The sequence below is a fragment of the Osmerus eperlanus genome, chromosome 4 (assembly GCF_963692335.1).
Source record: "Osmerus eperlanus chromosome 4, fOsmEpe2.1, whole genome shotgun sequence".
In the NCBI taxonomy this organism is placed as follows: domain Eukaryota; kingdom Metazoa; phylum Chordata; class Actinopteri; order Osmeriformes; family Osmeridae; genus Osmerus; species Osmerus eperlanus.
Genome location: NC_085021.1, coordinates 9,336,220 through 9,351,216, shown reverse-complemented (window position 1 = coordinate 9,351,216; position 14,997 = coordinate 9,336,220). Strand labels below are relative to the sequence as shown.

At 45.1% G+C, this 14,997-nt stretch overlaps 1 protein-coding gene across 1 annotated transcript in view; it reads left to right on the top strand.

Annotated features, from left to right (window-relative positions):
* Positions 1 to 401: 401 nt before the first annotated feature.
* The window catches only part of lrp1ab (low density lipoprotein receptor-related protein 1Ab), an 82,687-nt gene continuing 68,091 nt past the window's right edge, over positions 402 to 14,997 (top strand). The window contains 2 exon segments of the mRNA XM_062458704.1: positions 402 to 961; positions 11,394 to 11,519. Of these exon segments, the coding sequence (XP_062314688.1) occupies positions 889 to 961; positions 11,394 to 11,519 (199 nt within the window). The 5' untranslated portion in view covers positions 402 to 888.

Here is a 14,997-nt window from a genome sequence, read left to right as displayed (position 1 = left end):
CATACAGTATAACTCATCATGTAGTTTTATTGGGACAGTGTGACACATTTATCATACACACACCAACCAACGTAACACCACATCCAAGCCTACGCTTGGGCCAATTTGGGCCAATTCTTAAGGAGTCGTTGTCAGATAAACCGTAAAACAGTTTTGCTGTAATGATGCCACAAGTGCACTTGTTTGTCACACAGCAGATTAAACTGCTATTGCTGCACCAACATGGCTGATAGAGCAGCGGCAGTTTCTGAAACTGAAAAGCGCATGAAATAGGAGAAAAGGAGTGTTGGCGCTTGCGCAAAGACGGATTGCCGCGTAGTTTGCCCATTTTTAAGCAATAGAATTGGTGACGTCATGCGCAGGTCTACATCGCTGGAGCTCCAGATTCACCATCCATTGAAACCGTGGCCACCAGCAACCAAGGTTGTGGAGCTCCAGAGGAAAAAACGCTTTTACTTTTTTATTTTAGTTTGGCATGAAATATTTGCTAGACGACTGAGAACTTGGGTGCATGGTTTAACAATTTTAGCGGTGTGGAGTAGTCACATTGTGACCACAACAGATTGAAGAATAGCATAGGGCAATGTGCATTCATTTTTGCATGCTGATAATCAATGAGATATATACATGACACTACAGCAGCGTAACCTATAGCCTCGACAGGCTGTAGCAAGCCCCCTTCTTCTAGTTTCAGACCGGTTTCTGGAAGACTAAATCTGTGTACCGTAACCTACCCTTGCAGAACGTGACTGAGGGCGCAAAGGACGGACAATCGCACCGGACTACTGGGGGGGGGGCTCGGATGAGGTGTTGGAACAGATTGCTTGATTTTAGAATTTTAGTCGACATTCTTTTATAACAGCAGTGCCACAGGGCATTGCAGAGGTGATGGAAATGGGGTTGTTCTACGTGGGATTTATTCTCATTTTGGAGATCATATTACCTACTGGAGCAATTGAAGGTAAGACGTTCTTGTGTTCTCCTGCCTTGTGCAACTCCACTGCATGTGTCCACTTTCTACTCATGTTCTACATAACTGAGTTCAAGATACCAGTGTCTTTAAACCTTAGGCTAATCGCCTGTGTTCGCTATGAGGCCTCAGGCTACGAAGGCAAATGTTATTGATTGTTGAGCAGTGTTCGGTTCTGGGGATATGCAATTATTGTTTGTTTCTTTATCAAAGTAAGAAGCCTGTGCCAATTGTGTAACCACCTGTGTAGTCTAGTTTTAATCATTCCACCTGTGTTTACCTCAACGGCAGAAGTCACAACAAAACATCTTTTGTTATTTTGCTAAATGTTACCAGTGCTAATCAATAAAGAAATGAAATATTTTTTTATCACAGTAGGCTTGATAGCTACTCGATTTCGGAAAAGCTTAAAGTTGAACCATTTACAAGGTAATACTTTGTTGCCTATGACAATATTATTAAGAGTGACCAGCCTATGGCACAGGTGACCAGTCTATGGCACAATCTCAATGCAATTGTAGGGCCTGGTTATGTCCATAGGATATGCATTATATGCAATATGCAGTAGTCGATATCGACAATCTTTTCATCCTGCTGACCAACATTATAGACGAATCGTTCTTCTAAACGATCGTGCTTCAGCATTGTTGACGTTATGGCACAAATGTCAAACGAGAATTTAGCGTTACGTTTAGGTGAAATTGTCGAGGAGATTGAAGCAGGTTACAAACGCGGGTGTTGCTTATCAAGCCTCAATCTATCACTCCCACATCTATCACTCCCATTGGTGAAAATAGGTGTCTCAGTTTGTATGTTTGTTTTGAGTGCCATGCTACTTAAAATAGGAAAACAGTGTTATTGGTGTTCAGACGAGAAGTTGTGGCTTGTCTCGACGTGCACCGCCGTTGAACAGAGGTCTGAAAGCTGAAAATCTACCACATCCCTAAGTGAAATTTCAACCCACAGAACGCCTTTGCAAAAATACCCCAAATACTTTGCTTTGACGTGCACGATTTATAGATTGGAATTCTAAGGCCTTCAGAATGCTGATAAGTGTCCAGCTGATATGAATATTACACCACATCTTATTAAGTTCTTGAAAATGTGCTTTAAGGATGTCATCCGAAGGGAATGTCATAGAACTGTACACACAAGCATTGGCACAAACCAAACCAAAGCAACAACAACTATTATTATGCATGAGCAAGTTAGATCCTTTTAGTTTCAGTAATTTTGTTTGGGTGTTTATCTCTTCTGGTGTGCTCTGTCAGTGTCATAGCCGCCAGGCCTGGTGCTTGGCCAGCTCCAGGACCCTACAGGAAGACTGGTCACTGTGAGGGCTGAGAACTCAGCATGCGAGCAGGGAGGTGCTCGCTCCTCTCTCCAGCCACCTCCATGAGCCTGGAACATCTGGCTGGAGGGAGCTCACAGATCCAGCAGGGATGTGACTGTGGGGGAGAGACTCCGGAGGGGCCAACGGTGGGGTGGGATGTGTGTGTGTGTGTGTGTGTGGGGGGGGGGGGTGGAACTAAAACAATCTTTACCAGAAACCATTGCTTAGGGGGGCAGGCCTGAAAAACATTGTTGTAGCCTCTGGACAAACTAGTGATTAGAGAGCGCCATCCTCACTGGGTAGAACTAGACAGCTGAACTTGATGTCATGCTGGTGCCATGCCCCATGACCAGCCAGCTGTCCAGTCCCAAAGCCAGGCAAAGCAGGGGAAAGAGGATGTTGGGGGGGGGGGTGAGTGAGTGAACAAGTGGGTGGATTTTTGAGGCCAGGGTCGGCCACTTGAGCTAAAGCACGTGGATTTGTCCTGGTTGGTTACAGCGTAAACTGGGGATTGTGGAGGGGATTGGTGAGGTCAAGGTCAGAGGGTTAGGTCCCTGCTTCATTACTGTCTCATCTCCATGGGCTGTTTGTGTCCGGTGGCATATCAACACGACTTCCCGCAAGCCGTGGAAGTGAGGCGATGATCCTCTTATAGATGCAAATCCATGAACGTTGGGTGACCTGATGGGCACACTTGGTCTAAGTGCTGTGAGAATGGCAGGAGGATTGGAGACCTCATTTATTTCAGGATGAGGCGGTTTCAGTGTCACACATGATTCACTGTCATACCATACCATAGTGTTTTACTGTGATATGTACACGTGCATCTACTATTTCTTTGTTATGAAAGACGATACATTTCTCCCCACAGTCACTGGGTTGAAAGGGAGAATGACAACCAAAACTTTGGCATAGAATCTGAATCCCATTGGCCAGATGTGGTGATGTGGGTTGTGAGGGATGAAGGGGGGGATTGTTGGGAGGTCTATGCGTTTGACTTCTCCTCAGAACTAGTACTTAAAACATTAGCAAGAAAAATGTAGCACCTTTACCACAAATTCAACAGATAAAAGAATGTCCATTACTCTGTTCTTTACCTGTCCTGTCATGCAAGAATGACACGTTTCCCCCTCCCCCTTGAGTTGTCTGCAGACTGTAAATCTACTATCGAAGTGCATCTTGTGTGTTGAGATGAGAATGTCTTTTCACAAGTCATTGTATGGCCTTCCAATAGTTTTGTATTACTTCCAGTGGTATTTAAGCACAAAGCTGGGCATGGCGTGGTATTTGAACCTACAGTAAAGTCATTCGTGAAATGGTAATACCCGCTAGCAAGAGCCTTGACAATAACTGTCAAAATATATCCCTTTTTGCCCTCCTCCTTTCTGTAATGCATGATAGACTTCCGAGGAGACTAGAGGCTAAAGCCAGATTAGCATTAAATGTCTTGTGTATGTTCTCCCTATATTTGGAGAAGGCGTGAGGCCTTAGATGAAAGACTGTTTATTGTCGGTGAATAGCAGGGGTGTACTATAATGGGTGTTTTCTTGCTGCCACATCAGTGTCTATTCAGTTTAGCTCGCTAAGACTCAGAAGGAACTGTATCTGGATATTGAATAAAATGGTGACTGTGGGTGTTAGTGTGGCATGTGACGATGCCATGAATCGTTGACAAGGAACCATCAAAGGCAGATCGTTTGACTTGGTGAATGATTAAAGACGCACTTAAAACACTTCCTCCTTCGGGAGACAAGGCTACACTGATCTATGTTCCATGTATTTCACACAAGAAGACCACATAACTGTTCAAATGTAGCGCCTGTTTGCAACGTTTGCCTGACATCCAGCATAGGTGTGTGGATACGGGCTTTGTAACTGTTTTGTTTTCCTATTGCTGTGTGATGAACTCTTCACCCGAAACCTCCGGGTCCACTGTCTGCCCAGCGAGCTGGACCTTCTCAGTCCTCTGGTGACGCTGCAGTCGTTCTCCTCGGTCAATCTTTCTTCAGCCTCCAGCACAAACACACACACTCAGATACATTCAAATGCACATTGACACACACACACACACCTCAGTTGTGCTTTCCCACACAGGCTGGGGTTTGGATTTGTGCTCGGCTGGAGAATCGATCGAACACAAACATACTCAGTGAGCTTTGTGACCTGGACCAGGAGAGAGAGAAGCTGATGTGTGGTGATAAGATTCCAATTTCATGGACGGCTGCCATGTGTCAAACCTGTCTGCTTCTATAACACCCACAGCCATTGAACTCTCTCACAAGGGGCTGTCTATGCATGCGGCATACATCATCTGCTCTCTCAATACTGTTCTGATGGCCGTGGAATTCCTGTTCCTACTGCTCCATAGCCACAATTTGGAGACGACGGTTGAAAGAAAAAGAAAAAAAAAATCTCAGAACTAGATTATAGGGCGTGTCTATTGGAATTCATCCCTAAACTACAAGAAACAGTTTGGCAGGTTGTCCACAGCTGGAACTCTGTATTATAATTTAATAAAGGGGGTCAGAATGGAAGGGATTCAGCGCAATGCACCCGTCATAGAAAACAAGCACATTTTCCACGAAGAAGCTTTTGATATGCAAGAATTTCTGTTTGTTTGCCTGCGTGTTCATCCAACATTCACCATGGCCTAATTCTAGGGCTCCTGGTTTGTTGTGTTGCTGAAATCTTCACCAGACACACGTAAGCCAGCTTGGGTTCGTGGTTATCTCAGTTGCAATGAATGCCTGGATTTATGAGGTGGGCCGTTATGTCGGTGGCCCCTGTGTTCTGTTTTCATTCCAGCTGGATCAGAGTGGACCTTTCTGCCAGGGGTGTGCAGAGCTGTGTTAGAGAGGGGGGTTAGGAATGGCCACTCTGTCCCTAACTATATAGACCCATCTATAAATGTAGATCTCTCCTTCCCTCTGTGTTTTTCTGGACGGTTTCTCTCCATCCCTCTCCTGCTCTCGCGCTCCGGTTTACTGTCTGCCGCGCTTACGCCCCGGCCCCGCCGAGAGGAGGACGGCGTGACCAGCCTCATCGTGTTACCTCTGAGGTCACTGGCGGACCCTCTTTTGTTGTGCTTCGACACAGAACGGGGGCTGTTGGGCGCTAGGGGTGGGAACTAACCGCCTCCAAGTTCAGCTGTTGTTTGTATGCATGTTCGACCACTTTGAAAATGACTGTTGAGGATTAGAACCTGAATGGCCCACGGATATTGTGTGTGGTCAGTAAGCCGGTTAATGCTCTACAGATACTAGGCAGAGGCTAGGCGGCCACAAAGCTAAGTGGCTGTTCCTGTTGGATGGACACTGCACAGTGCCTCCATTGAAGAAGCTGTGATGGAGTGACCAAGCCTTGGTGTGCGTGTCACTTTTTTTTTTTTTCTTCTTTTTTTTTTTTTTTTTTTACAAGCTTCTAGCTGTACAGTATATTTGTCTTTGTTTAAGGGACATCTCTGTTTAGTCCCTGATTAATCAACCCCTGATGATACATTGTTTGAATGTTGGTGTAAAAGTGCCAGTTCCAACTGTCACCCCATAATAATTTGCAGACAAGGCATTCCTTTACATCTGAAAGAACTTTTACTTTTGGCTTTGTGGCTCTGCAAAATTCCAACAGAATAATAAATGCTCCGTAAAATCCAGGAATAACAAGTAGTTTCTTTGCCCTCTCCTTCCTTCCCAAGGTCTTTGTTTGGTTTTAATTGTTACTTGTCTTGAAACAAAGATTCTTGCTTTGAAAAATCGCTAAAAGGAGACACCGAGAAATGATTTCAAACTTGACCTCAAGGGCCTAATTACATGCTGTGGTTGTTTTTGCTTTTTGCTTTTCTAGTTGATGCAGGCAGTGGTGCTAGCCGAAAGCCAAATTCCTCTGAATGTGGAGCGGAGGGAAGAGAAGTGATGGCTGATGGGAAACAGAGTTCCCCGGCATTGTTCCCGATACACCGCTGTTACCTATTCACACAGACTGAGACAGTCACAGACAGTCACAACCCTAGGGCCTATTCATACTCAGTCAATTCAAGATTTCCATTTGCGACTTATCATTTATCATTTAACAGCATGTAATAGAATCCCTGCACAGTTGAAACCACTCACAATCTGAAATTATTGATGATCTGAATTACACCAGCGGAGCTGGATTTGTGAGATGCTGTCATTCCACGTTGATGAGCTCACTGTATGCAGGTTTTCTGTCTGTGTGATGTCCAAACATTGGTACTTTCTACAGTTATGAAGACATTTGCCTTCGTTTTCATCCTGGCATGCTCCTGGGAATGATAAAACCAGGACAAAGGTGTAATCTGACTCTGTTAGGGATGGCATTAACCCTCGTGCTGCCTTCGGGTCACATGACCCAAAGGTTCATAACGAACCATCGTTGTGTTTACCCAATTTTACCCAATACAAAAACAAATAAAAATAATTTTATTTAACCTTCGCAATGTGGGGGGTCTGAGACAGCCCAACTGTTAAAAGAAAATGCTTCACTTTGTTTTTGTATGCGGTAAAGTTGTCGCAATACGACGGTGGGTCACAATGACTGATGGGTCAGAACGACCCGAAGATAACACAAGGGTTAAAGACCCTTTCTTAGTCCTGAAGGCATGCATTGTACAGTTATTACATTACATACAAGACGTACCAAACACAACTTGTACCATTCAGCCAAACGGTAACAACTTGTCCTCCAAATTCCAAATCCCTCACCCTTTCGAATTGCTCTGAAGCTTCCGAACATCTTTAAAAAGTAAGAGTTGGTTTGAGGCAGAAACATTAAATCAATTACAAGGTTCTGGAATGCTCTGTGCGGGGATCTGGAGTTGATTTGTGGAGCTGGGATGGCCACATTGAGAGGAGACCGATGGAGAGGGAAGGGAAAGTGGGTCAGTGGTGTGTCCCAGCTGAGCAGGGTGTCTGGAGTGAGAGAAGGCCTCCGCCATCTGACTGACTGCTGCCTAATGGAGAGGAGGCAACACCACTTTCTCTCCCTACTATTTATCTCCCTGTCCAATGTCTCGGTATATCTCTCTCTCTCTCTCTCTCTCTCTCCTCTCTCTCTCTCTCTCTCTCCTCTCTCTCTCTCTCTCTCTCTCTCTCTCTCTCTCTCTCTCTCTCTCTCTCTCTCTCTCCTCTCTCTCTCTCTCTCTCTCTCTCTCTCTCTCTCTCTCTCTCTCTCTCTCTCTCTCTCTCTCTCATCTCTTCTCTCTCTCTCTCTCTCTCTCTCTCTCTCTCTCTCTCTCTCTCTCTCTCTCTCTCCTCTCTCAACCTCTCTCTCTCTCAACCCCTCTCAACCTCATGTCCACATTCCTTCTCATTCACCAGCAGTGCTAATGTGCTAAATGTGTTCTAGGATATATACACAGACACAGCCCTTTTTCTCTCGTTGCGCAATGCCAAAGTCATTAACCTAGATTGGCAATAGGCAGAAAACTACAATGTACAGTATTACTACCCATTAGGAGCGTGATACTTCCTCTTGGACTGGCGAGTCCCAGTCGCTGATACAGTAGCCTTCTGTGACCTCATCAGAGACGTGTGAAAAAGACGCCCACTTCTCAGGTATGTCTTAAACAAATATTATGACAATTTCTACAAAGTGGGCCAGACATGGAGCATTCCTGGCCCTGAGAGAGGGAGAGAGAGGCTGTGTGTGTATTCATATTTAATGCCTTCAGTGACCTTGCCCTTAGAGCTTTGCAAAATGAAAAATGCTGCCAGCACAACAATGCAGCAATTTCATCAAAGAGTGTCAGGGAGAAACTGTTTGATGCAGATCAGGGTGTCTGGAGACATAATGAAGGATGAAAATAATGGCACACTAACTTTCTTCTTGAAGAAAATGAACAGTAGTATGATCATGCTACAATTGGCACTTGCCTTCATACTGATGAACAAATCTGTTAAGTTTGCCTGGGTTATTGTTTCAAAACAATAACCTGTTAGTCCAGTCTGACTCCAGAGACTTATGAAAGACAAATGAGGGAACCTTTCTAATATGAAGAGAAAAGTTGACTTTTTATTCTGACTGAGAGATCTACATGTTTACTTTTTGGGATTATTATTCTCGCCATCAAGAGGGTGTTACATAGTTAAGAGGACTCAGTGAATAATCTGTGGAGATCAAATTGGATTATGGCAGCTGTTGACATCACAATGTGTGTCAACAATATTATGCCTATATTTTAAATGAATTACAGCAGACTTTATTACCACATGAAACCAAGTCCCTGGTTGGACCTGTTAAATGAAAGTGGATTAACAGTATTGAGTGATGGGCACTTTCCAGGCTTCCAGTGAAGGCGGTGTCATCAAATCACCTTTTGAGCTGAGGCAGGAGGGGGACCTGAGGCAGGAGGGAGACCTGAGGCAGGAGGGAGACCTGAGGCAGGAGGGAGACCTGAGGCAGGAGGGAGACCTGAGGCAGGAGGGAGACTGGTTAGTGGGAACGTGTCAAGAAGAAACTCCACCGGAGACAAAGGAGGATGCCAACACAAACAGGCCAGTTGTGGCAGGAGCTTTTCATGTTCCTTGATTGAATGGTGTTTGGTGTCAGAGTCCAGTCCCATACGAGGGATAGAAAGCCCCCCCTCCCCCTCTTCTTCTCAGAGTTGAGACTCTGGTTAAAATCCCCAGGTTGATTTGCACCTTCCAGAAATTGTCAGCGTTTTTTGGCCGGGCCTTAGGAAAAAAAGAAAAAAGTGAGCCTGACTGAATTCACAATCCCCATCTCTGTTTGAGATATTTCAGCGAGCTTTGAAAGGAGCCTGCCGAAAGGTGGGAAATGTTGCCAGAACCCCCCCCCCCCCCCCCCCCTCATCCCTTTACTCCCCAGTCCGCAACCTCCAATTAGGCCTGAAGGGTCTCCTCGTCTGAGTCTCTCAGCGCTGGTGTGCGGAGCTGCGATAAAATTAGAAGCCGCAATGTTTTATTTCCAGTTTTTATGCCCAGTCATGAGGAACAAGTTCCTCAGCCCAGCTGCTAAGAGGCAAAGACGCCCTGAGAGGCCTGGGGGGGGACTGCCCACACATAGGAGCTTGTTCTGGACTTCAATACCTCCACTGATCCTGGCGTGTGGTTGGCTGGTTGGTTGTGCGAGGCAACGTTGTTTAGGCTCATGAATCGGTGGGACGGCTAAGGAACAGCCAGTGTTTGAGCTCACAGCACTGCTTGATGTAGCAATGGATCGCAACAGTTGGCTTTTTCTCGCTGTCGCTCTTTAGTTTGCTGTCGCTGGGCTTCAGACGAAGGTTTGAACTTCCTGCTGTCTCTGCTCGTGGGATTGGGTGTGTGCATGTCGTCTGAGTCGATTCACTCGCTGGCCTCCAGCCACTCTTTTTACAGCTCTCCCTCCCTCTCTCCCTCTCAGTCTCTTTATTTTTCTCTTCCCCCATGCTGCTGTTATGGCCTTGTAAAGTTTATGTGTACTTTCCACTTTGTACTCACACATTACCTCCTCGAGACGTTTGCCTGCTTCTTCTGCACTTGCTGCTGTGTCACTAGGTTTAAATGCAGCTTAAGTGGGGCAGAGGAGTGGAGAGTTGGTGCGGCATCTTAACTTCCATCCCTCCGCCTGCTGATCTGCCTTGACAAAAAGGTGTTGTTAGCGCAATAAAGACTTGATCGGATCTTATCTTAGCTTCTAATTGTACTTCTAATAACCTGACACTCATAAGACCCAGTGGTTGGACCCCCTCACATCCCCATGCACGCACACGCTCAGACTCTCAACAGTACACAAAGAGGCTTGCGCTTAAATCGCTCTGTCTGACAGAGTACAGGGAAACGAGACCGCAATGATGCACTGCCCTCCTCCCTGTAGTCCTCTTGTGATTGCAGTCACATCCCAGCCCCCTTGCGGTTTGCCACCCCCCCCCTCCCTGCCTCCCTTCCCCCAAACACCTCCAGTCTGCCAAGTGTAGAGGGAGGTAAGTCAACCAGGGCGAGGGAGGGAGGGAGGGAGGCAGAGAGGGAGGGAGGGAGAGGAAGATAGACAGAAAGTGGGAGAGGTCTGGTGCAGGTTTCCACAGAGAATCCCAATGAGACAGTCTACTCTGCTCTGTGTTGTCCATTCCAGAACGCTGCTTCTCGCTAACACCAGTAGATTACAGTACTTGGGAGCTTTCAGATGAAATATTTACAAACATGACCATTGGTATTCTTCAGTGCTTCCTGTCAAAACCAGCGAAATCCAGGGAAATTGACTCCAAATGTATTACATTGTGCCATTATTAGATATCTAATCACAATTGTGTACAATACAATAAATGCTTGATACTAAACTGCACCAAAAAGGGACGAGTATGAACATACGTTTAAAACAGAAATGGATTTCTCCAACTACAGTAGTAGTTTAGTAACACACTGACACATTGCTTCAGAGAAGAACTCGAGGGACTGATTTTTAGTTCATTAATTCTACACAGTGTGCTATGGGTTCACTATGTTTCTCAGTGTGGTTGAGTCTAACTAAGTCAGCAGTGTACAGTGCCAGAGTATCGTAGCTTATGAAGGCTAAACTTGTGGTACTACCCTGCGGTACACCTCAGAAATATCCTCTGACTGACTTCCCTGAATTAATGTACCACATTAAGGCTTTATGGAGGTCAGAATGAGTGGAGACAAGCTTCAAAGGGCCAATCAAAAAAGAAGAAAAGCTGACAATAGTGCCATGTTTGCATAATGAGAAATGAAACAACAAACGAGGAGTCCGAGTTGAGGAGTCAATTTGAAGTTGAAGAGTTTGTTCTCTGAGTGGAGTGAGCCTGTGGAGCTTTTGAAACAAAGCCTGACATTAACTTAACTTAACCCCTTGAATGTCACTCTAACCTGCTGTGCCAATAATCTGCTTCCTTGAAGCTGGAAGATTCCAGAAGGGAATTGGTGAAGGAAACAAGCTGGTAGTTAGTCCTGCATGAAGTAAAATATTGATAAGCAATGTGAAAGTGTTACGTTAATTCACTACAACTGTAAAAAGTTAATGCTTTACTATTTGCTCAATCCTTTAGGTAAATGTATCACGTTTTGACAGGCACTGCATTATTTACAGGAATTTTAACAGATTATCTTTGTTTTTTTCTAGCTCCAAAGACCTGCAGCCCAAAGCAGTTTGTGTGCAGGGAGGACCAGATAACGTGCATCTCCAAGGGCTGGCTGTGTGACGGGGATAGAGACTGTCCGGACGGCTCTGACGAGTCGCCTGATCTCTGTAAGTACTGCAGGGCTCTCTAAAGATACAGTCAAACCAACCAGGTTTGAACAATTATGTTCTCATTTCTATTTACAAGTGCTGTTATTATAAATAAATGCATATTTGCCTTCTACAGTCATTTGTCTTAGACTGGGTTTGTGATTTGAGTTACTATCAAAATAAATAAGATATAATAAATAAAAAAAGAATCAAATACAAGCCTTTATTCATTAATCAAAGCTCAGGCAGATCGGAATCGGGAATTATGTGTAAAACCAAATTCGAGATGTTGAACCAATGTTCAGTTGAAAAAGGGTCTGGGTGGAGGATACAGTCTGGTTCTGCGTTGTGTCCTTCAGTGTGAAGGACACAACATTGTCTGGATCCAGCTGCGTGTGACTTGGAGCTCTAATGACTGGGCCTTGTTTAGTCTGCATGGGTCTGCCCAGGCCTGAACTGTCTGGTCTGTGAGTGTCCTGTCTCAGGCACTCACATCTGACAGACTCTACACGCCACCTAAACGCATACTTGCATACTTTCACTGGGAACACGTCTGACAGTGCTTACAGTATGGTGAGGCCTAATGGTGTGTGTGTGTGTGTGTGTGTGTGCGCATTATGTCTCTGTGAGAGAAATAGTGATAGGGTGCCTGACAGATTGATCCATCTGTCTGTCTCTCTCTTACAGTGTGTGTGTATCTCTGCCTGTGTGCCACACCTTACATCCGTCACGCCACAAACATTCTCAACAATAGTCTGGCATGCACAGACGAGTGGCTGACACCCAACATCAAGGGATTATTTGTTGCTGGAGTAAACCTGATTTAGTATTCACAGATGGCCATTTGATTTCAATGTGGTTGTCCATAAATCATCATCTGTTGTTTTGTTGATAGAGAAATGAAATCAGGGCTGTTGAAGTTGAGAAAGTTCATTTCATTGAGGGCATTAGAGTTCCCCTCATCCTCTGAGTTGTCAAGCTTTCCCCTTGTGGGTTTACAGCTCAGATATTTTTCATTTCACTCTCCGGAACTCGCTATCTTTGGCAGTTTCATCCATAACCGGCCCATTTCAAACCTCTGTCGCTTCAGAGTCAATGTGTTGCATGGAGATAAACAAGAAAGAGCCGGCTAAACTGTTCAATATTCCCTCTCTTCTCAACTTCCTTTGCTGCTCTCTCGCACTTATGTGGCTTTACATGCACTCCAAACAACATGAAATCTTCTCCTCAATAGCATTTTAATGGAGCAGCGGAAGAGTTGTGCAACGCAACTTATGTTGTTGTTAAGCTAGAGGTTGTTCTCATTAGTTGAATGTATCTTTCTTTTGCTCTCCTGAGTCCTGTCTTCCAGAGCCATTGAGCTCAAGTGAAATTTCCATAGCACTTATGTAATTTGTCCACATGGACAATGGAGTGATTCATCTAGTCAAAGAGAACCGAATGTCTTGATCTGTGTTGCTCAATTACGTATTTCACTTGGGCAGTGGCCTACTATTACCTCATCTTAAACAGAGAGACCCCTCCTTGATTCATATGAGTAAACAGTAGGACTGTCCGTTATGGTTTCTGAGCAGCAGCATAACAACGTGACCTCATGTGGAGCGTGCGGTTCACTCTATCTGTTTCCTGTTCAGAGATATATTTGTACATGCGAGTTATCTCAAGCTATTCATTTCTCTGGATCTGCTGTGACGCCAAGCTAGCTATTAGGACGGCTGTAAAGTTATTGTCATGAACCTTTTCAGTATGACTGCAATTGTTTTCGTGTATTAACCTGTCGTTCCCTTCAGTTAGATTATCATTCAGAGGGGAACGTTTGTTTTATTTGGAAAGGGGTGAAGATAAAGATGGATGGAGTGGTTTGGAGTCTAGACTAGACTGGATGAGAAGTTAGTAGGAGGGTCTGGCCGGAGGTTTTTATAGAGTCTGCTACGAATGTTTCCCTGATGATATACGAGGGGAAAAAACCTACAATTTAATTACCTGTATGTTTTTTTTTTTTATGGGTTTTTTATTTATGTCTGTGCTGGATATAGGATGTCTCGTTTGATTGTATGGTCTGTTTAAAATACAACCTAGAAAACAACATCAACAGAGCTTCTCTGAGGATTGGAGAAGAAGTTAACCATGCTGTTGACTTTGGATCTCTGCTATTCCCATTAGGACGTCAGAACTGTTAGGAGATCCATCTACAGGATTCTCCCCTGCTTGAATAACTGCCACTCTGCCTAACAGGCTGTAAACAACATGGGCTACTGGCCTGACAACAGCCCCTGTATGGAGATGGCAGAGCAACAGATCAGGGTTCTAGACATCACAAATCACCTCCAGAGTGACTTAGTATCTGTTGAAGTCAAGCCTAACTCCTGGGAATCTATTTATTTGTGTTTGGGGAGTTGAAGGTGTCCTTGTTGTTTTATGCACTCCAGCGATAGAACATTGTTTTGTGAGATGTTAAAGGAGCCTGTCTTTCTACTCAGGGGTAGAACGTGTGGTTGAAAGTCAGGGGGTGCAGACCAAATTCCCATGTCTGTAGGGGTTCGTCTAAACATGTCTACTGACCAAACTGTCTGGTTCTGAGGTTGAATTAGAGCTGTAGATTGCTGCTGTAATTAAAACATTATCTCCAGTGCAAGTTAATTACTAACTAGGAGGTTGGGCTTCAAGGTAGGGCTCACCCAGATTTCACAAGGCAAACAAGAAACGCAAACCTTTCTTTATGTCTCCAGTTTTCTTGCTGTGGTTTTGTCATTCTCTGTCTTGGTTCTTGTCTCTTAGTCTGTTCTGTCTCTCTGAGTCCATCTCTCTCTCCCACTCTCTCTTTCGTCCATTGCTCCATCATTCTATCTCTGTGTGGTGTCCTCCTCCTTCCTGGCAGGCTCTCTTCCTATCTGTGAGCAGGATCACTCTGCGGTCTGGCTCCTCTGTATATCAGACCTTGTGACAAACACCCAGCCAACATGGACCTTGCTGATTTCTTAAAAGGCCAGAAGAATAGAAAAGTAATGCAGCCTGGGAGCTTCTCTCCCCTCGCTCCCTCTCCCCTTCAAGTCTCTTTTCTCGGCAGCCTTCCCTCAACAGCGAAGTCGACAGTCAAACTCTTCCCACGACAGGTACATCTAATATGCGCACAACCGCTTGTTAGCGTTAGCAGGTACCCTAATAGGTTTTCAATGATAACCATCTACCTTAAATTTCAGGGCAAAATCCCACCTGTTTGTTTTACAGCCCCCCATAAACCCACCTGCCTGCAGTCTGGAGAGAGGGAGGGAGGGGGGGGGTGGGTATGAACGTGTGTGGTTTCGTCTGCCGACGATTGTTTGATCTGCGGCTGCTAGCTACCTGTGGAGGAGGAGAGGATTGCAATGCTGCTGCTGCTGCATTTCAGAACCTAATTGCACCGTGGTTCCCCTCAACTATTCACCTAGGCTGTTATTATCGTGAGAGGGTAAAGATAGCCTGGGTTCTCTGAGAAGCTGTTAGGCAGCCAGGCTCC